The following is a 23,244-nucleotide window of genomic DNA, read 5'->3' on the forward strand; positions in this document are numbered from 1 at the left end:
AGAAGACCAATAACTTAATGTAAACAGATAATGCCAAGGAAGAATATATGAATTCTATGCTGGAGTGGCAGAGAATGGTTAAAAAATGCTACCTTAAGAAATAAACTGATCTTGCATTTGTACTTTAAGTTGAATAACTCTTAACAGCAAAATAACATCCAATGTTTTAATTCTTCAGTGAAAAATTACTATATAGTACATTAGTATGGAATATGCAACCCTTGAGTTTAACTGGCCATCTGTACATATTTGTACAATATATAGTTCAGTTGAAATGTTGCCTAATATTTATATCCAGATACTCGCATTGTACTGTTAAAAGATTAATGGGTGGACTTTTTGTAACACAGTGAGATTTAATTTTTGGTTGTGATGGGGAAAGAATTTTACTTTGATCAAGTTGTGTGCCTTTAGAAAACCTTAAACATGATCATAAGAAATGAAAGACATTGGTATCTGTAGATGTGTAAATTTTGCCCAGAATAACTTTACTTTTTGCATTAAGTTGATCCATTCTGAGACTGGAGGGTACATACTATGTTGGAAAAGGCTCGTATAGTTACTGAAATAATTCTTTGTGTGACAAGGATTTTAAAAATGTAACATTTTGAAAATACTATTTTAGACAATATTGTAGATTTATCACGATAGCACAGTATCATCTATTGTTTGTGCTATAGGCAATATGTATTATCTTTAAGTGGCAAGCTATACTCTACATTGTTAACATTTTGAAAAAATTGTACATCTTTAGCTTCAGTGAGTTTTTGAAGAAATGTTGAAGCAGAAATATTGTGAAGTGTACAATTTTAAATTTAGTATGGCTATTTTGACTTGTTTGATTGATAAAAATTACAAAGAATTTTGCAAAACTTAATTCTGATATTAAGAAATAATGCAGATATGCAATTGTCTATGAATTTTTGTATATTAAAGACATACCTTTTAAAATAAAAAGAATGCCAGTCAGCTAATTAACTTCCTTCTTTAAACTTGTACAATGGAAATAAATTTCAATGTTTGGCTTGTATAACCAGTTGCAAGATGCTGTTTATGACTCCAAAGGGCAAAAGCAGGTAATTTGTGGGAGCAATGTGACCTAGATACAGTACAGCCCTGAGAATAATTTTGACAATTAAAGGATTGTTTGAATTACCAGATGATATTTTGGTCCAGATCACAATATTCTTTCTACTCTTTCACTTCTGTTCTTTTTACCCTTGGGTATCAGAATTTTAATGAGTGACTGTATGGAAAACATTATTAGAAGAAAAAGGATTCAATCTATGTTCTTCCCATTAGAATCATATTCTTCTGAGGCTCATAATTGCATATTTTTTAAAAAGCAAAACAATGCCTTTACTGCCAAAATGTTACAATAAACATTGAATATTTGATATGTGATTTTCATTTTAAAATAAACAGTCTTGGGTTTTTGTTTAAAGAGTAGCAAGTTTTTAACTAAGAAAACAATTAATAAACATCATTAGAGAAGATGGGGTTTGTTGATTACCATTGTTTTGAATGATTGTTTTCAGAAACAAGTGTAAATGAAATATTCCTGTTTTATGCTTTGTAGAACAAGTGCAAAATAAATTCTATATACCTCATCATTTAAATTACTTTTAATGATGCCACAATCATTATTTACTAGTGTAATGTGTGGTTAAAAAGGTGAGCTGGAACTGAAGTTCTATGAATGCTGTATGTGTGCTTCAATTTCACATGGATGCTTTTGCTCTTAGCATTTGCTTCTAAGTTCTTCAGCATTTAATTGCTTTAGGTGGATATATATGAATGGATGGATGGATAGGTAGGTTGTGAGCTTTCTATGTCTCATCACTCTTCTATTTAAAAAAAATTGCCTAATCAATACATCCCAAAATATTTTTTTTAATCTCAGCACAAAATCCAGACATGGTTTATAGATATAAACAAGGTTAGATGTATTCTCTTTAATTAAACGTTAATTTGGCCATTAAAGTACTATCCCTTATATCCATCATTGTTTTTTAATTTGTAAATCTGTTTTAGGATACAATACTTGAAAAGTGAAGATTAAAAAAAACCACATTTTTTTGGAACATGAGCATGCAGTTTATAATGCAGTTAATCGTAACACATGAATGTAAAATCCTGAAAAATATTTGGTACTGTTTAATGCAAATATATTACACAAAGAGAAAGAACATTCATTAAGTCACAATCTGTTTTTGTCATATACCCATAAAGTTGTATTTTATAAACTTCAATTGCAAGCCACACAGAGGTTGCATTTTCAAGCTGTTTTGATAATGAAATGTGTCATCTAGCAATCTAGACATATAAATATCTCACAAAAATGTGTCTCACTTCAGACAACATTTTTGAAAATATTCACCCATCTGTAAGTCATTTACTAGCATCTGCTACATATAGCTAATGAGGTCCTTTTTTCCTAATTAGAATTAGATACCTAATTCCAAAAAATCCTTCATGTTATGTGTTGTTAAAAGGGCGATTCTGACACACTGCCTAAATAAACCACAATATTAATCAGGCAAGGATAGATTAGCTTGGACATATTTAAACTGGGAAAAGGGCAGTGATGGTGCTTTACTGAGAATGAACATGGATTTTACCGAATCGTACTTGCTAAGCAAAAGACTAGGAAGGTTGACAGTAAAAACTACAGTTGTATACATGTAGGTTCAAGCCAGTGGTGGGTTGCAAGCAATACGCCCTGGTACGCGCGTACCGGAGGCAGCCCGGAGCGCCGGATACCATTCCGGTATGGTGCTCCGGAAGGTCCACCCGCCCGCCCGAGCTCCTTACCGGTGTTTAAAGATTTCTGAGTTTCTGCACAGGCACATAGTGCATACAGCACCTGCGCGACACTCCACGGAGCAGCTGGAGCATTGCGGAGGCGCTAAGATGCATGCGCACTTGTGCGCATGCACTGCACACGTCCATGAGGACAACGCTGGCCCCGTTCCAACCGTTTCGGTTGGAAGGGGATTTGCAACCCACCACTGGTTCAAGCGAAGTAGAGGTACAATTGAAGTAGAACTTCAGCATATATAAAACTAGTCTATATATATATATATATCTCATCCAAAATGGCTTATTCAATCTATATTCTCTGCTTTCTCCAGAGCTACGTTTTGCCAATGTGCTGGCATTCCCTTTCTATATAACTTTAGAGAGAGGCAAAAAGCCTTCCTTGTATCAGACTGCATAAAGATTCATGTGCTGGGACTAACCAGAAGTTCAAGCTCCGAGGCGTAGGAAGCAAATGATGAAGAGATATGTTGAAGAGAAGAATTAAGCTGAGTTCAGTTTCTCCTTTGCCAATGACTGTTCCCAGTATCTTATTTCCAGCCCTCCGTCTGCTGATTTTGTGTTGGTTCAAGTCTCTCTTCATTTTTTTCTGTTCGATACACCAAACTTGCCAGTGTCCAGTTTCTTGAGAGAAAGGCAGCATGCAGGGACAATAGAGCTATAAAGTTCAGTACAGAGTTGCAGAAACCGCAATGAGCAAATTCTCATGGACGGCAGCTGAATATTGTGCAGGTGCTCATACGTCTCCCAAACTCATCCTGGGAGTATTGCTCCGGGTTTGAGTGCAGGTGGCATAGTTCTTAAAGACTTAGAACTGACTTAATGTAACAAGGTGGCTAAGTTTTCTCCCAGGAATCCCTGTGTGGTTGCAACCTGAATATTTACTAAAATTAGCCAATATATTTTGGGACAATTCAAAGTTGTTGAAGCATTTTTGTACAGGTATGTCGGTAAAGTGAAATTTGGGTTTATTTTATTCAAAAAATCAAGGAAAACTCAGTATGAATGTACTGAGTTTCTCTCTCTCTGGATCTGGCATTGGTGAACTAATGGAAGGAGTTTACCTTCCCTGTGAAGTTGCTGAGTATCTGTAGCACCTCCGACAAAGTTTCCATTGATAAATATTCTGGGAACCTGTTGAATATAAATAAATGTTAAAAGCATATGGTTCAAACATGGATGAAATGCACTATATGCAGTGGTTCCCAAACTTGGCAGCTTTAAGACTTGTGGACTTCAACTCCCAGAATTCTCCAGCCAGCTCTGAGTTGAAGTCCACAAGTCTTAAAGTTGCCAAGTTTGGGAACACGGCACTATAGCATATGGTTTGAACTTATGTTATTAAGGAATCAAGGGAGATGCTCTGTTACAAAAATTGGAGAAATCCGACTTGGTAAAAAACCTTGAAACCTGCAAGAAGCTACTGATATAAGTAAGACTTTACTTCAACATCCAAGAGCAGCATCTTATTCAATCCAATCTAACTCTAGCAGTGAGTGTTCTTTAAAAAAAAAAAATCCAGATTCCCTTTGGAATTCAAGTGAAATACCAAGTAGAGATAACTTTTTTTTTCAATTTAGCACTTTAATTTTTATTTAAAGATAGTATTCACCAATGATCTAAAATTGAAAGGTTAAATTCACAAGCTTGATTCAAATTGTCAAGTTCAGATGGAGAGCTATAATCCAAACGTAAGGTGAACAAGGACATATATAAGCAAAAAATAAATATTCATTCTGAAAACAATGACAATAATAACAACTCCTCACTAGTTTTTCCAAGACCAGAGATTGTAGTCTTATGTAAAGAAAAAATCACTATGCTAAAACATCAAAATGCTGCACTCATATACCAAATGTAAAGAACTCCTAAATACGTAACACCGATTTTAATATCTGGTAAAAGCAGGACCAAAACAAATTTATCACACAAAATCTTTCTTCAGTAAAATATATTTATTTCTCAGAGTGCCCAGTCATATATAATATCTTCAAAGCTAGAAATAAAACATAAAGCTCTCTTATTGTCACATCTGAGCAATTTGTTCAAGGCAACATCTATTACAAGGTTGCATAAATGTATGGGTTGCATATATATTTTTATTTTTATTTTTTTAAAAAAACTATAGGAGTAGTAGCTATTGCATTATGGATCACTTTGAATGATATGGTAAGGTAAAATTCACTAAAATTCTGGGCTAACTCTGAACTACTCCAGTTGCACTTGCTGATTTCTCTTATAAATGGAGTAGAGTTTGTCCAGAATTAGAAAACCACAGGATGCTCTCTGCAGGCTTTGTCCTCTCATCCAAACTAAAAGTGGTAGTTGTTCTGAAATCTGAAAAAAAAATAGTACTCACTGTCCGGCTGCCCGTCATTTGATGCAGAATATCTTGAAACTGACTTCCATTTTCATATCTATCAAGTTCTATGGCTTTATAATTGACATTCATTTCTTGAAATAGTCTCTTGGCCATTTTGCAGTAGGAACAATTGCTTTTTGAGAAGATCACAACACAATTATCTGATATAGCATCCTGTGGGTTGAAATAAAAATTGATACGATGAGAAGTATCCATAAGGGAAACAGGAAGAGTTAGTGGCTAGATTAAAAATCAATTTGAAATCCAAATAAACTTCAGTGTTTAGGGTTTTATCCAGACGATTGTAACCTATTCAACAAACATGTCTGGCTCTAAATATAATGTTTGTATAATGGAGAAAAAGCAACTGCTTAAAGAAACACATTCTACATACTTGTGTGTTAAAGAAAAATGCATAACTATAGCCTTCAATATTACACACACCCCTCAAATAATTAAAATGTTCCAGTTCAGCCTATACTAACAAATGAATCAGCTAGCATGTTTTCATTTAAAAGGGAGGGCATGATCAAAGTACTATTGTATTGCCAACATGGTTTTCCACTTTTCAAAGTTTCATTATTTAGTTTGAATAGGATTGCTAACACTCCCAATTAAAATAGTTAAGAATCTATTGTATTTCTGCTACTTCCAAGAAGTTTGTGTCCAAAGGCTTCTTGGTACAAATTAACACAAACCTTTTTAGATAGATTGAATTGCTTTGACTAGGACACACTTCCAGTACTGTTAAAAGGCATTGGTGCATGATGAGCGGCTGTTTTAGGACCAAATGTGGCTCTCAAATGCTCTATACTGCCCTGGGGTGGGGTGGGAGTTAATTATGACTTAAAAAAACCAAAACTGACAGTACAATTTCCTGCCTTTTTGAAACAGGAAAGAGTGAAAAACTGAAAAACCAACAGCTGGAACAACGTTGGGAGAGACTTCTTAGCTATAAACAATATGTGTTTGACTTCAAAAACATGACTCAGAATTTATACTTTAGAAAAAGTAAAGTCCTTGTCCCACAAGAAGCAGCATTTACACCAACCCCGTTTACTCACTTGTATTTGGTTTGTTATAGCAGTATTAGATATCGCTGTAGCAGCAGATGCATTGTTCCCCATTCTAAAAGGGGGAAAAAAAGGCATTGCAATGAATATTACAGACTGCTTATAATATAATCCTGTATTTAAAGAGCAGCCTTACAACCCAGTTACATTGTAAATTTCATAAAAGTAGCCAGCAAAGTGGCGTAATCTTTTTGGACATGTACAAAAAAATAATTTTGATTAAAATCTTAAGATTACCAGGAGTTACTTTTTAAAAATATACATTTACTTAAAAACCAAGCCTTCTACAGAACTAAAGAAATATCAATTAAATTAGATTTACAGTCAAGTACACAGGCACACAGCCTAAACGTTTTAACACATAAGCAGTTCTAACTCTAAAAGTTGAATACCAAAGAGATAGCCACTTTGTGATAGAAAGATTAAACAATGATTAACTCATAAATTCAAGTCAAATAAAGCACTATAGATCATTAAAAAATGCCAGAGACCCCCATCCTCAAAGTCACTCTGAAAAACAAACTTCCAAAGCTCTCTTGGGACTCAAACATAAAAATATGAAGCCGGGGAAACTAAGCATATCACCTCCGCAGCCAGGATGTTCTGTAAGCTAAGATAAATATCCCCCTTCAAAAGCACCTTTGTGGGAAGGATTTCAATAAGGACGATCCCAAAAAACCCACCGTCGTTAACCAGTTCTTGAGAATGGCCAAACAGCTGCAAATCAGCGGTTGAGCAACTGCACTGAATGCCCAAGACTTTGTTTCCTGTGCATGGCAAGAAAGACTCCAGGGGTTCAAAACTAAATCCTGGCCGAATATATTAACTTGCATACAGCCCAGATTTTATTTATATAGTTTAGTTTAGTTTATTGAGTTTATATAGTTTAGTTTAGTTTATTGAGTTTATATAGTTTAGTTTATTTAGTTAGGAATAAACACCTATAAAATGAGAGTGTTAACTGGTAGCTAAGAACAAACCTTCCAGGGTAACCCAAGGTGAATGTTACAAAAATAGATGCAGCTAAATCTCTTTACAAACTAAACCAGTGGTCTCCAACCTTGGCCACTTTAAGACCTGTGGACTTCAACTCCCAGAGTTCCTCAGCCAGCAAAGCTGGCTGAGGAACTCTGGGAGTTGAAGTCCACAGGTCTTAAAGTGGCCAAGGTTGGAGACCACTGGACTAAACTGCCTTCACTCGCAAAATAGAATTCATAGCATCTCAACAAGCCCTGTGATGGAGCCAAAGCCGCCTTTCCTTCCGCGCACATCCCGCCTCCGACCAACCTGAGCACCCGAAGCCTCCGCAGCGCCCTCGAAGCCATCGGCCGAATGAGAACAGCCGCCCGGGCCACGCCCCGCCCCGCCTCCGGAAGACAAGCTCTGCTTTCTCTTCCAAGGGCCCTCAACCACCCCGAGGGGGCTGTCTACCCCATTGCCTGTTCGATTGGAAAAAAAGAAACGCCCACCTTCCCCCTCCGAGCGTTGCGATAGGCTCTCCCTCACGTCAATCACGCCGAGAGGTTGAAGAGAGGCAGAAGCGGGAGCGCTGAAAGAGACAGCTCGGCCTTTCCTATCCCAGTCGTGGGCGGGGTCAAGGGATGTGTTGTTGCTTTTTTTTTCTTCCTCTCCCCCTGAGCGCAGGCGCGGGCGTAGGCGGACCGGGTAGGGGTCCTTCCGGCTGTATCCCCTCCTTCTGCGCGTGCGTGGTCGTCGGCTGAGGCGGCTGAGGTGGTCGGCTCCGTCGTTCGGGCGGTTGGTCGGTTTGCGTCGCCTGACAGCCGGGCGGCGAGGCGGCCGTTCGGGGCGGGAGGCGAGGAGGAGGAAGAGGAGGCGGCGGCGTCGCGAGGGGAGCGGGCGGAAGGGGGTCTCCGGGGTCTCGAGGCCGGCGGGCGGGCGGCGCGGGCTGAGGCGATGGCGGACGTCCTGAGCGTGCTGCGCCAGTACAACACGCAGAAGAAGGAGATCGTGGTCAAAGGCGACGAGGTGATTTTCGGCGAGTTCTCCTGGCCCAAGAACGTCAAGACCAACTATGTCATCTGGGGGTGAGTCCGCCGCCACAAGCGCCGCCGTTGTCTGTGAGGGGAGCCGCCGCCGTGAGGGGAAGGGGCCGAGCGGCCACCTCCCTCCTGAGGGGCTTCACCCCCTGCTCGGCCGATGCTTCCTCCCCCCTCGAGAAGGAGAGCTCGCTCCCGAGCCCTCCGGGGACGCCCAGCGGGATGGGTTGCCCAGCCGCGATTAACGCCCTGCCGCCTGGGGCTCTCAGGTCGTCGGAGGTGGGATTGGGGGTCTTTAGGGGGGGGTCTTTAGGGGGGCGGCCGCACCTGCTTCCCTCCAGGCTCACCAGGAAGCGGCTCCCCCGAAAAGGGATGTGTGGAGAGTTGCAGCAACCTTCGTGCGGAGCGCTTGGGAGACACGTGGGGTGTGTGTGGCGGGGATTGGGGGTGTGGGGGGGTGGGAGTGGGGGGTCCCTATAAATCCTGGTCAAAAAGAGAGCGTGATTTCCTTGGTCTTGTTCAGGTGTCAGAGCGTCAGGAAGGGAATCAGTGGGAGCAGATAAAAGTTAGCACCCTGCAGTTGGGGGGGGGGTTCAATTTGGAAGTAAATCCTAGTCAACTTGGAGCAGAATAGATAGATAGATAGATAGATAGATAGATAGATAGATAGATAGATAGATAGATAGATAGATAGATAGATGATAGATAGACAGACAGACAGACAGACAGACAGACAGACAGACAGACAGACATAGATATAGAGATAGATAGATAGATAGATGATAGATAGATAGATAGATAGATGATAGATAGATAGATAGATAGATAGATAGATAGATAGATAGATGAGAGAGAGAGAGAGATGATAGAGAGATAGACAGATGATAGATAGTATTCTTGGTTATCTGGGAGTTTTGTAGCAGAATGTAAAAGATGCAAAAGTTCAGAGCTTGAAAAAAACATAATTTGGAAGTCAATCTAGTCAACTTGGGGCAGAATTTTTTTGTATTCTTGATGATCTGGGAGTTTTGTAGCAGAATGTAAAAGACGCAAAAGTTCAGAGCTTGAAAAAAAAAACCACGTTGCTTGGCCCAGTGGGTAAATGGGGGTTCTTGTAGGTTTCCTTGTGTGCATTGCGATAGGAATGGCTGTCCCTTCCCTACCACCCCCTTGAAAATATGGATGAGGATCTGGGAAAGAAGCAACAGAGACTGGTGTCTATTTCTTTTAAAGCCCCCAGATACTTTTATGGAACCTTTGAAAGAGCAGACCGTACAGTGGAATACAAACCACCATTTATTTATTTATTTTGTTGTTGATACAACTTTTCAGATGTGATCTGGATAAGAAACAATTGAGGTGATCTGAATGTTACATTCATTTTATAAGGACCTGTGCTATCTGGCTGTTAAGAACTTCACTGTTTGTAGAAGGAAACCAACACTTTGGTTTAATAAAACTTTTTTTGTTGGCTATTATTGGGAAGGTCATTTACCAGTAAACTTGACATTACTGTTTGTTTTCATACTTTGAACATTAGGGACAATTCGTAAAGGTTTGATAGATTCAGTTAAAGGTTATCTGTCTCTCTTGATGATAGTCAACCAAGACTCTGCAATAGAATATAAGAGCAAGGTATTAGCCTTTTTTTTCTTTTTAGAACATTTAACAACATTTTTCATTGATGCATTTCAGCAGGGTTGTGATTTCTGGAAATGTCCATCTTTTTTTTAAAAAAATCTAGTCGTTCTAAAATAGGTGATCTTTAGAACCTATTACATATTTTTCTTAAAAGGACAGCAGTTGTATATTTGAGTGCTTTACAAACGTTTACATGCATCTGTTTCATGATTTGTTTGCTTTCAGTAAGCTCTGGGAATTTAATATCTTGCTTCTATTATACCTTCAATTAGTTTTGTGTTTTAATGTTGAAAGTAGAACATTATAAGTAGCTAATTATAAAATTATGAATCCCAAAGTTGAAAAAGCCTAAAAATACAGATCCAACTCTTTAAATCCAAAGGAGTCACACAAAGGTATCCAGGAAGAGTCAGGAACCTACAGACAAGAATTTTTCAATAATTCATGGTAAAGCCTTAAAACTTTATAAAGACTTCACTTTATATAGGATAATCCAGGAATCTCCATACTAGTATACATATTTGTGATTTACTTGACTGCAGGGAGCAGGCACTATCTTTTTTTCTGTATTCTCAAATACCTTCCCTTTCTGAATTTATCTTTGTAACCTGTTATATTTTTCACGGCATTGGTTGATATTAGATTAATTAAAAGACAAGATTAAAAGATTCTTAAATGCTCAGTACTCTTTCTCAAACATTTTTTTCTTTTGTGTAGTATTTTTCTTGAGTTTGCATTCCAAGACTCACTTTAAACATTTTTTTTTCTATTTCTCTGTCAAATAACTTGGTAGGATATGTCAGATAATGTTAACCTTGAGAACATCCAGTAAAAATATTTTTATTAGAATAAGCACAGTTCATGGGAGACTGTGGACTTTACTTATATGGCAGTTTCAAACATTGTTCCAGTTGCCTATGCATATGCATGTACAGACAGCATTTCTGCTGGAACTGCCAGTGAAGAGTAAACTACACATGGACATAAACACTCAGATAACCAGGGACAGTCTTTGAAGCTGTAACCCTTCCTAAATATGCAGCTATTTTGAAGAGAAATTCTTTGCTTGTGCTTAATTAAATATTTAACTGAATTTGAGTCATTTCAAATGAATATAATTTAAGTCATGGTAAATTTAGAAGAAATTAAGTTTAGCCAATAAAATGTTGACACATTCAAGTATACATTTACTTGTACTTATATTTGCAAATGTAATTATATTATTTTTAAAAAAATCTGCGTTTTTTAAAACAAGTGAAAATAGAAAAACAAACAAAAACAAAACCACAAGCTTTTTCTTGAAGTTAATCTTGAAGTGATCCGGTGTTATTGATGTAACCCAGAAAGTAACTTTTCAGCAGAAGTTGCTCTGTTTTAATTGAATGTACATTCCGATGTTTATAGACAATCTTGCTAATAATTCTGAGGACAAATAAAACTTTTATAGATTAAAAATTTATAGTTAAACCTTGGTTTTCCCCCTTCTGTAAATAGTTAAGCAGTCATAAATGTATGCTAAAGCCATAGATAAAGGAAAAGTTTGTTGAATTTATTTCTGTGCTAGTGAAAAGTCTAGATTAGAGTTGGTGTGGATTCCATGTAGAAATGGATTTGCCATATAAAATTTGGCTGAAGACTGAAGTATTTTAGACCTATTTTTTCATATATAAATCTCAAAATAGAATGACTTCAACCACTTTTCCTATTGATGCTGCAAATTATAATCTGAGGAATCTGATGCTAATCATAAATCAATGACATGATTATTTGATTTTTATAATCAGTATTTGTAAGTCTCCATCACCTTATATTCTCTCTCTCCCTCTCCCCTCCCCTAAAATTAAAAAAAATGGCTTAGCTTTAGTATTGCTGTTCATAAATGATGGTTTAGTGTTAACATGTTATTTCAATTAGTTCAATTTAATAAATTATGAATTGATGCTTCATGCGAAAAAACCTTTATAAATAGCTTATATTTTTAATCTATTGTGTTCTTAAAATATTGACATATGATTGTGACTTGAATATGAGTAAAGAAATAGATATTCTAGATAATATCACTTGATTTCTTTTCCAGTGTTTTTCCTTTCTTGGCCTAGGCTTTCCCCAAATGAAAACAAAGGGAAACTAAGTAAACAAATAAATAGCTGTGAGTGAAGAACTGATTTAGTAAAGTAAGACTTGATTTTAAAAACTGTCCAATGTAATATGTCTTTTAATTTCATCTTGTGTAATATATGTCTTTTTCTGAAAAATATACAGTAAATGAGTAAAGAACACATGGCAGTAAGAAATAAAGATTCTTTTCTGCTGTTTCCTTTAAACCTAAATTGCCCCAGAGACCAAGTGCTCCATGGTCCTTGTGAAATTCAGACTGGACAATGTCATGTTCCAGGTTCCTCTTAAAATTAATTAGTTCATCCACCAGTGGGGGTAAAAGATAAAGTTTTAAAAAATGATTTTAATAATCTAAATGGAGTTTTAAAAATTCTCTTTAAATTTAATATGATTTTCACATTTTTTAAATTTTTCTTCGAAAATGAACTTGTTCATTTTTTAAATGTGCTTACTGAATCAAAACTCACAATAATAATTAAGAATGTTAGTGGAGTTCAAAAGCTTATTTGGTAGTACCAAATCTTTCAGATATCTATAATTTATTGAGCCAGACCATCACCCAAGTATGGGCAAAATTGTAAGTGTAATATAACACTCAAAATCCAAACTCAGCGCACCCAAGGCAAAAATGTTATTTTTTTCAATCCACACACAAAAACAACCCTTGAAAGGGATATAAGGCTATACTATTATTTTTGAAGCTGATAGAAAACAGGTTAGACTGTATCCAGAATGAATTGAGATAATTTTCTGCTTTGTCTTAACTTTGAAATTAACTTTGAAAAAGCCTTATATCCCTTTCTCCTGATGATTGCTGTAAATGTATTCAATGTTTTCTCTGAACAAAAATCCAGTTGATCCCTGTTTTGCTTAGGACCCCAGAGAAGACTTTCCTCCTTGCTTCTTTATTTAAATATCCACAGGGCTGCCAATCACACAATAGTGATTCTGAGTGTTGTGCAGGGATTAAAACAGCAATTATAGTATCTGGACACAGCCCATGATACCCAAGATTTTCTTTTTTAAAAAAGAAACCAATTTCCCAGTCAAAAATACCATGTTAATAGCAGAGCTTACCTAACTGCCTGGGCCAAATGCCTTGCAAAAGATGAATAGGATTGAAGCCGTCTGGATTGCCAGACAAATGCTTTTCCATGGGACGGAAAGGATCAGAGAGAATGCACAACTCCTAGATCCAGCAAGATGGCATTGTTTAATGGACCAGGAACATGGGTTGCCTGCTCTAAAGATACTTCTCAATCAACAATGGTGATTGGGACTCACAGCTCCATTACTAAGTGACTTGGCTTTAAAGTATAACATCATATATTTTCACTGATTTTTGACTTTTTGCAAAAGTTCTAATTGCCATTGCTAGGCAAATCCTGCACAGTTGTAAGGCATGATTGTCATATGATTGCCATTTGCAAATTTCTTCTGCCTTCCTAATTAACTTCGCTTGACAGAAGCTGGCAGTGAAGGTTCCAAATGGCAATCATGTAACCCACCGGATGCTTCAACTGTCATTAATGCCAGCCAGCTGCCAAACATCCAAATCACAGTCATATGATTGCACGGACACTGCAGCAGCTGTAACTATGAGGACCAGTCAAGCTTACTCATTCAGTGCTGTTATAACTTTGAATGGTCAATGAATGAGGACTAAGGTAGACCAGGGGTGTCCGTGGGCAGGATGCATCATTCACAGGCTGCACCCACCCCAGATCCGTGAAGGAAAAAAACATCGCAAAACGTCACATGGTGGCAGTGTGATACGCGAGTTTGACACCCGTGCTGTCGACTGAGCAGAAACAATTGGTTTCTTTACATATTTTTGGTAACTCATAATTCTTTATTTTCATTGTATTGATTCTGAAATGATTTAAAAATCCAGTGTTTCAGAATACAACTACAGAATAATAGAATAGTGCTGATACCCTTTCATACAATTTACTTTTTTATTTTGTTTTAGCAAATGTCAACTAATTTAAGTTAATGTAACAAAAGTAAATTTATTAATTATATTTAAATTAATGTTTTTAAGAAGAGCATATATGTAAGTTTTTTTAAAAAAATCAGATTTCTTTAAATCCTCTGTATATTCTGCAGAGAATCAATTTGCATTAAAAGTTTCACTGGATGCTCTGGATGCACAGTGCCAACAATTTTCTGTTGATATTTGAAAAGTTAATCTAAAAAGTAAATCAACACACAATATTGGAAAATGTCATAGAAAATATTATGCATACAACTTTCTTTTTATTATTAATGTAGTTTTGTTGAATCATGGCAAATTTGTTTACTTTGAATTTGTAAAATTGACTAGGCTGTAAAGAACAAAAAAAGTAAATTAATTAACCTTACTGCAACCACATAACATTCACTACTACAATAGTTTATGTTACTCAATGAACTCATTTTCAGTATTTTATGCAGCTTAGATTCACTCAGTGCATAGGTTATTATGCAGGTCAACATTTTCTAGTAGATAACTATATATAAAAAAAGCTGGTAGAAAAGTAAGGAGATGCTTAATACTTCCATTACCTGTAAATTTTCCTCGAAATGTTTCCTCCACATTTTTATCCCTGTCTAAAGTGTATTTATACCTCTAGAATCCTTGCTATCATTATCTCTTTGGGGAGAAAGTGTAGAAGAGCTAGTAATACAGAAAAAAATACATAACAAAAAGTGTCCACTTTAATCTATTTCATCCTTGTACACTATACAGTGCTAAAAATGCTTCTGAATGTAACTTGTATGTCAAGATTTATAAGATTTTTATACTATGTACTTTTGCTCTTAAGAAGGGCTAATAATATCACTTTGATTAGGAGTTTTGTGTGGTGGATCAATTGTCACATATCAAATACTGTAGTATATAATTCTATAGAGGACTTCCCTGAATCATTATGTCCAAAAAGACAATAGATTTTTATTCATAATCCATATCTAATATCCTGATTACCAATCAAATTCATTTGACCAATAGGTTTTTTAACTTTCTAGACAACTGTGGAGATTTGTCTCATCAAGGCACAGATATAGTGAATATTTATAGATACCTGGTCTCGTTATATTAATTACCGGTAATTGTATTTAGTCTGTTTTATTACTTAGCTGTATAAGTGATAAGCAATTTTTTGAAGCTATTTTTCAGGGACATTTTTCAAATCCAATTGGGAATAATATTTTAATGCAGCAGGATACTAGCAATATGATAATGTAAGTATTCTGTATGCAACATAGTAACAATCGAGGCTTGCTACAAAAATAGTAATTTTGAGCTGCCTGGAACCGCAAGGTAGGAGGAAAAGTCATTTAATAATAATTGAAATCTGATTTAGATTTTATTGCTATTTAAAGTGGACACTAGCTTACCTTTCTTTAAGAAAGCCAGCTTTGGCTCCCAAATTGGAGGTTTGCAAACCCCCAGATATTTGAACTGTAATTAGCCATTTTATCCAATAAAGAGGAGGAATTCCTAAGGCCCTTGTCTCATGGAATAAAAGTTCTTGAGTTTGCTGAAAAAAGAGAAATTGCAAGAAAATATACTTTTCGAGTGAAATCGTAAGAATAATTTTCCTTCATTCTTCCACAGAAAAAACCAAATATTGACTGGTAGGGATAGTTATTTATTAGTTCATATTTCTTGTTTTTATGGTCAGAAACTTAGATGGCATCTGTTCCTTTTATTTCAGTTTTCTAAACCAATTTTCATTTTCTTCTCTACAGGACAGGAAAAGAAGGCCAGCCAAGGGAGTACTATACGTTGGATTCAATTTTGTTCCTGTTGAATAATGTACATCTCTCACATCCTGTTTATGTCCGTCGTGCGGCAGTAAGTACATTTCTTGAGAGCTTGACTTTTTTTTTAATGGTGTTTCCCATTTCCCCAGTTATTCATTAAGTATCTGAATACGAATTTCTGTGCTAAGGAATTGAACTATCACAAATCATGGCCTTACAATACATTCTTTTTATTGGAAGCAATTTGTATCAAACGATTTTATGATTATATGTTTAGGAATTGTTTCAGTTATTATTTTTTAATTCTTCTGGAAAAGACTTTAAAGCGGGAGTACAGTAATAACCGTAACTCAATCTTCTGACCAGAGAGGCCGCTACCTGTCACATGCGGTCATTTGAAAGCATACAAAAATGTAATTGAAACTATATTGCACATTTTAGTACATCTTTAGGTTTATAAATAATCTTCAAATTTATTTTAATTACATATAAAAGATTTGAACCAGCTTTGGAAATATATACTGCTCAATAAATACTCCTGCCCAAGATGACTTGTCAGCATTATATTAACTACCATTAAAGCTCAATCAAAACCAAAAAAGAAATAAAACAGATTGTTTCAACTTTTTTTACAAACACCTTTATTATATTTCATAACAAACATTAAACTTAAAAGAAGGGGGGGGCAATAACACAAAAGAATAAAAAGTGACAAAAATATTTCAAATAAGTTTTAAAAAATGGCAACATTTTTCCATGTAAAGAACACTCACTCTCTAATTTAAATGAATATTTGGTATTTAAACTTTCTTAAAATAATTGTACTGAACACTCTAAAAAAAACAATATTTAAATAAATCTTGTATAGTCATTACAAGCAGCACAAGAAATGTTCATGGTAAGAACTGAATTGTGTTTTGTTTTAAGATCATAAAAACAATCAAACTAGCCATCTTGTCACTTACTGTAGGCCCTCTGAAAAAAGTCGGTTTTTAGGAAGACCAAGATGGCGGGGACCAATCTGATTTTTATTAGTAGATTTTTTCATAAAATAGCTGCCGCTGCTTCGATAAGCAGCACCCCACAAACCTTTGTTCACTATAATTCTCAGAAATGGGCAATCACCACAAGTTTCTGCCAGCATGCACACGTTTAACACACAAATTGCACTTGAAAGAGGCTGTTCAGCAACTACCTCAGCACAGGGATCTGCAAGGTTCTCATAGATTTGTTGAAACTACTGTATTTTTCTGTCTCAGTTGAATAGCAGCTCCAGCATATGGTAACCTAGTTCAAGCCGTGACTGCAGGTGATTTTAAGTTCATCTACGAACCTTAGATGGGAGTGGGGGTAGGGCAGAAGAAATTAGTTAATTACTTCTTTGGTCTAGTATCGTTTGAATATATTTTAAAATGAAATTTTGTAATGTTTACCTAAACAATACAGAAACACTAGTGTCTGCAAATTGTTTGATGAATGTGATTACATTCAGCTTGTTCTGCTGACAAAATATGATAATATAAATGTATTTTACTAATATGTCTTGAGCATTGTATTTTTGCTTTGTTATATTAGCTTTGAAAGTCTGGCTAGGATTTAAGTATGTTAAGTGGGTTCACAGTAAAATACCAATTTTGGGACTTTTACATTACTGAATTAAGCCAATTGTTTATTCCTTTCAGACTGAAAACATTCCTGTAGTAAGAAGACCGGACAGAAAAGATCTTCTTGCATATCTTAATGGAGAAACATGTAAGTCAACTGCTTATTATTTTAGTATTCTTCCTAAAAATATGACCATGAGCTCATGAGTAATGAAACATTTTGTCTTATATTAAAAGGCAGAATAATTTTAGTCCCTTTGTCAGAAATTAAAATACCAAATCAAGTGTTTTACTTGATTAGATAAGACTATTTGAATCTGGTGTCAAATATATAACTAACTGGTGTTAAAAAAAGAAAAACAAGTTCTGAATAGTTCTTTTCTCTTTCACTGAATGTTTCTGAGGGCCTGATTTAAAACCCAAAGAAGAAACTACTGGAAACATTCAGTATGAAAAAACCAGTAATAAAATATAAATGTTCAGGGAAAAAAGAAAAGAAAAATTATTTCCCTCTTATCCATCCCCAGCCAGCATCACATATTAGAGGTGCTTGATGAGAAAAACTATTTAATTTCTTGCTATAGATATGTTTTGGTTAATCAAGTATTAGAAATAGTTTTTACTCAGGAGTTTCCAATGTACAGCTTTCATTATATTGGTACTATCAGGTCAAATAGGCACATTTACTAGGAGATAAATGAATGAGATTGATTTATATCCCACATTTTGTACAAGAACAAGGTGGCACCTGTAGTGTTTCCTCTTGTTTTCATCATAAGAAGAGTCCTCTAGGTAGGTTGAGCTAAGAGAAAATGACTCCCTCAAAGGCACTGAGGAAGTTTCTGTGACTCGTGGTAGATCAGAACTCTGGTCACACTGTTATTAGTCAAATACCTTGACCATTACTCCATATTGGCTCTTTCCCCTTATCTTCCCTTGACTTCCCAGGATGCCCTCTTATCATTTTAGTGGGGACATTACCAGGCAGAACATTAGATTCCTGTTTCTTATTATTTCCTATTATTGTAGTTCTAAAAAATAACAGAAGGAACTATGTGGCACTCAGAAATATTTCTTTTGGTAACTAACAATTATATTTAATGTGGACACGTTCTCTGTAATGTGCTAGATTCCCCGTTCTTTTTATTTATTCATTTTTTTTAACTATGAAATGGAAATGGAGCCTGGTAGGTGGGTACCAAGACAGTTCTGCTGATATTAGAAAAATGCTTAAAGCAGTGGTTCCCAATGTGGGGCCCAGGCTCCCCACGGTGCAATTTGATTTTTAATGGGGGCAATTTGAATTGTATTTAAACCCAGTTAATGGCCTCTTAGGTTTCCTCCGCATGAGTGGAGTTCACTTTTTGAGCAAAATAAGAATTATATGTCACAGGGGAGCATCAGGATTTAAAAAATATTTAGCTGTGGCATGACCCAAAAAAGGTCGGGAACCACTTGCTTAAATCCAGTTCTCTGTCATCGAAATAATCTCATAATACCTTCAGCCTTGTTCAGTATTTGGAAAAGCCTAATGGAGATATTCTGCTAGATGTTGGAAACATCAAACATGAATTGTTGGAAACATCAAGCATGAACATTGTGCTACAATTAACATGGATAGTAAGGGATGCTTCCATAGGCAAATAGGCAACCTTCCTTATCATGTAGGGAATTCATGTTCTAATATTTTAATATAGCCTGGTTACTGCTTCACTTTTTTCTATTCACCTGTTGGTTTTAATTTTGAACATTCTAAAACATTCATTTTTTCTGTACTTATAATTTTTTAGCAACATCATCAAGTATAGATAGAAGTGCACCATTGGAAATAGGTCTCCAACGTTCTACTCAAGGTACAGTTTAATTTAATAATTAAATATTTTATTAGTGGAATTTTTTTAAAAAGCTTCTCTCTAATGCTTATTATTTTCTCTTTTTCTTGCAGTTAAAAGGGCAGCTGATGAAATATTAGCAGAAGCTAAGAAACCAAGAATAGAGGTAAATTGGTTTCATGCAAGGTTTTTATGGAATAAGATGAAGCTTGTTCAATGGTTTTAAAACTTTTCAGATCTTTTTTCTTCCATTATTATCTTCTATAGGATGTGTATGTAATTACTGTATGTAAATATGAAGGCAACTCATCCCTTTTGAACTACAACTTAAGAACTGTAAATAGCAATACTTGAAATTCACTGTTTGATTAAAGGACTAGAATTAGTTTCATTGAATTCTTCTGTAATGCAGTGTTTATTTTTTTTTTCTTTCTCTCTTCAGTTTGACACCAGTGTGGATAGATTAGCTCTGTTGATCAATGAAAAATGATTAGAGCCACCGAACTAGTACTGCCAGTACTGTAATTCCTACCCGGTTCAATTGCACAGTGTGAGATCAATATTTTGTAAGAGGCTTTCTGAACTTTTTCTGGGTAGATTGAACAATTGAAATTTAACTTGATTTTTATTTGTAAATAGTTCATATAAACTGGCTATTAAAAAGTAAGGAGGAAGACCATCCTGTGGATAGTCATTAATTTAAATGCTCCAGTTTCATGTTTGTCGACTCTTAGTTATTCTAGTAAAAAAATAAAGAAAATCTTATGAGTAATATTCTCTTTATAAGGATGAAGAGTGTGTGCGGCTTGACAAAGAACGGTTGGCAGCTCGGCTGGAAGGACACAAGGAAGGCATTGTGCAGACTGAGCAGATCAGGCAGGTTTTGATTTCTTTGTACTTTAAGATTAATTTAATTTAAGAATTACTGTATTTTTCACACTATAAGACGCACCGGACCATAAGACACACATGAGCTTTAGAGGAGGAAAACAAGAAAAAAGAAATCTGCCTCTGCCTCCCAGCATCCATTGGGTATCCATCTGGCTAGTGTCCTTGCAGCAAACAGCCTGGTCAGGTTCAGCACGTTATCGCAGCGCCAGCACGTGGCTCCTCAGGGCTCCACTCTGTTGCACCCACCACAGATGAACTGAGCTGCTGCTGCTGCCGGGGAAGACTGGAGCCTTCGCTGCCAAGCAGCTGATCGGCGGTTGGATCGGCTTCCCAGAATACTGCCGATCAGCTGTTTCTAGGCGGCGAGGATTGGCAGGGAAGGTTCCAGTGTTCCCTGATGGTGGCGAACACAGCAGCGGTGACAGGTGGCGCCAGCGAATGCTGCCGTTGCACCAATCCCTCTCCCCTCCCCGTCGCAATATTCACTGTATAAGACATGCAGACATTTCTACCCACTTTTGGGTGGGGGGGAGTGTGTCTTATAGTGTGAAAAATACGGTACCTTAACAATAGTATAGCTACTAGATTTTTCTCAAATTTGTCCTTGCAAAAATGACAAGTTCTTAAAATTCAGCATATCTTGGGATTAAAAACATGGTAAATATCAAAAATAACTTTAAAAATGATAATTTATATCATTTTAGAATATGCAATTAGAAATACCGCTAACAGATGTCCTGATAAAAAGGTATTTTTCATTTAAAAGAGTAGCCTGACGTTTTTGATATTGGCTGTGCAGTGTGAATCTAGTTGAATAAAGTAGAAGGAATGAACCATATATTTTACAAATTGCCATTTGCCAGTGGTTAAAACTATTATTTCAAACCCTGGTTAAACAGCCCCAAAGTAATTACAGTCCTTAGGAAACTGAATGAAGACAGATATTGACTATGTTCAAAAAAAAATTTCTAAGTGTAGGAGAATACTGTTCAACGTCTGTTGAAATTGTTTTACCTAATATTAGAATATTTTCTCATTATTATAAAAATATTAGCTAAACCAGGCTTTTTGCATCACTTGAAAACAATCACAAAATTTCTGGTTTCCACTTCTGTTCTCACTGAGCAACAGCAGGAATGGGATGCTGACTATTTACATCTTTAGACTTAATGATGGAATTGAGATAACAATCATAAAATACCCTTCTATTTCATTTTCTTAGTTAAGTTTTCTTCACAATACTTGTTTACAATACAGTACAATACAATTTCTTCACAATAATGAATAAAAGGATTTTATTTATAAAGGATTTTATTTATAAAGGATAATCTTGGGAGGAAAGACAGCTCTTTTGCAGATTTATCTTTGGAACTGCCTACTGATAGAATTGAAATTCTATTATAAAACTTGGTGATTAACAGTTTACCAAGAAGAATTTTGTTTATTAGAATGATTGAACAGCCAATGCCAATTTCTAACTCTTCCAGTTTCTAACCATTTTTTTCTAGATCCTTATCTGAAGCCATGTCTGTGGAAAAAATCGCAGCTATCAAGGCCAAAATTATGGCCAAGAAAAGGGCCACAATTAAGACTGACTTAGATGACGATATAACTGCTCTTAAACAGAGAAGTTTTGTTGATGCAGAAGTTGATGTTACTAGAGATATTGTCAGCAGGGAAAGGGTATGGAGGACAAGAACTACCATCTTGCAGAGCACAGGCAAGGTAATATTGATTTATTATATTTTTTTTAATCTGATATCAAGCAGATGCTCTTTCCTCACTGTTTAGGAAGAACACAATGCATGTTAATGTAGGAGAGAAAATTTATGCAAAATAATGTGTAATGAAACTAAGAAAGCTCGACTTTGAGAAATGCTATAGCTCTAGATTACAAAACTGGATGAAAATAAAGTTTTTAATTTCTGAAAAATATTCAGAATCTAATTTGATATATCATTAAATTGCATGTATAATATAAACTGTCTAGGATTTGGAATTTGTATTTTTCATATTTTGATGGGTGATAGAAAAATAAACAGTAGTCCATGTGGTTTATTTTTGGATTATCCTAGATTAAATTTGCATCCTGTTTAAAGACATGTATCATTGCCTTGTGAATGAAAATTAATAATGGCTTAAAATCCATTTATTTTATAATGCTATCTGTTATAATGTTATTAATTTGGGAATATGCTAGTAACTTTTCTTTATAACTTGAGGTTTTTTAATAAAGAAACTTCACACAGGCAATCCGCAGTATTTATATTAGTGACACTTTAAATACATTTGTGGAGGGAAGTGTGGTCCTTGTTAGATTTTATTATTTAGTCACTAAGTTTAAAATGCTGATTTTTTCAAAAATAAATTTGTCAAACTCCCCATTTCCCATTGTGATGTTACTATATCTCACATCCAGCTGCAAGATTGTGTACCTATTACCTACTACCTATCCTGAAATCTTATTTGAATTTTTTAAATACTAAGCTGTTGTGACTCAGCAGATGTCTGCTGTGAGTCTTTTGGGGATACAAGATTCATTATGCAGCTGGGGCTTGTTAGGGGCAGGTTTGGAGATAAAAGGATGGATGCTGCCACGCCCTAGTAGCAGGAGTCAACGTTCCTTTGTGCGTTCCTTGGTTCGTACAACATTGCTTGATCATCAATCGTGGTTTATGTAAGATACACTTGGATAAGTGCTTTGTGTTTCCTGTAACCCTGATTCAAGGCTACACTTGGAGAAGTGCATTGCTTGTAAGAGTTGTTCTGTATTCTGTTATCTGCTTGATATTTTTTTTTACATTTATTTTCTGTCAGACCACTAGATGGTAGCCTTGTTACATATTTGTGAAGATTTTTAACCAGCAATATATGTGATTATTGTCATTCCAAGGTTTTAAAATACTAAGTCTGTTCCTGCTGCCAACTCATTCATATTGCAAGTTTCTGTATGTGTTTAAGTTTCACACGTTTTACATTAGAATTTTGTAAAAAGGGAGTTTAAAATAATTCATCTAAATCATTTTTACCATTCAATAGAGCTATCAGATGTGAACTGCAAAAATCCAGTCAATTACTAGATGGCAGCAATGAATTAAAGTTTTCTTGTCTTTGTTGCCCCTTTATCACGTGTTCAGATCTGTGTCGCTGTCTTTC

General features: G+C 35.8%; 2 protein-coding genes across 3 annotated transcripts in view; one reads left to right on the top strand and one right to left on the bottom strand.

Annotated features, from left to right (window-relative positions):
• Positions 1-2,961: 2,961 nt before the first annotated feature.
• Positions 2,962-7,784, bottom strand: GLRX2 (glutaredoxin 2). 2 transcript variants are annotated; one of them, XM_087726225.1, is made up of 4 exons: positions 7,725-7,784; positions 6,247-6,310; positions 5,180-5,356; positions 2,962-3,954 (listed from the first exon to the last, which is right to left on the bottom strand). In XM_087726225.1, the coding sequence occupies exons 2-4, from the start codon at positions 6,307-6,309 to the stop codon at positions 3,817-3,819; spliced, it is 378 nt and encodes a 125-aa protein (XP_087582351.1). In that variant the 5' UTR covers position 6,310; positions 7,725-7,784; the 3' UTR covers positions 2,962-3,816. The 2 variants fall into 2 exon arrangements, with proteins under 2 accessions (XP_087582351.1, XP_087582350.1); XM_087726224.1 differs by lacking the exon at positions 7,725-7,784 and adding an exon at positions 7,543-7,628.
• A 316-nt stretch (positions 7,785-8,100) lies between these two features.
• CDC73 (cell division cycle 73) overlaps positions 8,101-23,244 on the top strand; it is an 88,038-nt gene continuing 72,894 nt past the window's right edge. The window contains exons 1-7 of the mRNA XM_087726226.1: positions 8,101-8,300; positions 15,747-15,852; positions 17,444-17,513; positions 19,156-19,218; positions 19,311-19,363; positions 19,985-20,073; positions 21,597-21,813. Coding sequence (XP_087582352.1) covers positions 8,170-8,300; positions 15,747-15,852; positions 17,444-17,513; positions 19,156-19,218; positions 19,311-19,363; positions 19,985-20,073; positions 21,597-21,813 — 729 coding nt within the window. The 5' untranslated portion in view covers positions 8,101-8,169. The remainder of the gene's footprint in view (positions 8,301-15,746; positions 15,853-17,443; positions 17,514-19,155; positions 19,219-19,310; positions 19,364-19,984; positions 20,074-21,596; positions 21,814-23,244) is intronic.

This window comes from Thamnophis sirtalis, unplaced genomic scaffold (genome assembly GCF_051295495.1).
Source record: "Thamnophis sirtalis isolate CommonGarterSnake01/CBP01778 unplaced genomic scaffold, rThaSir2_p1.2 scaffold_12, whole genome shotgun sequence".
In the NCBI taxonomy this organism is placed as follows: domain Eukaryota; kingdom Metazoa; phylum Chordata; class Lepidosauria; order Squamata; family Natricidae; genus Thamnophis; species Thamnophis sirtalis.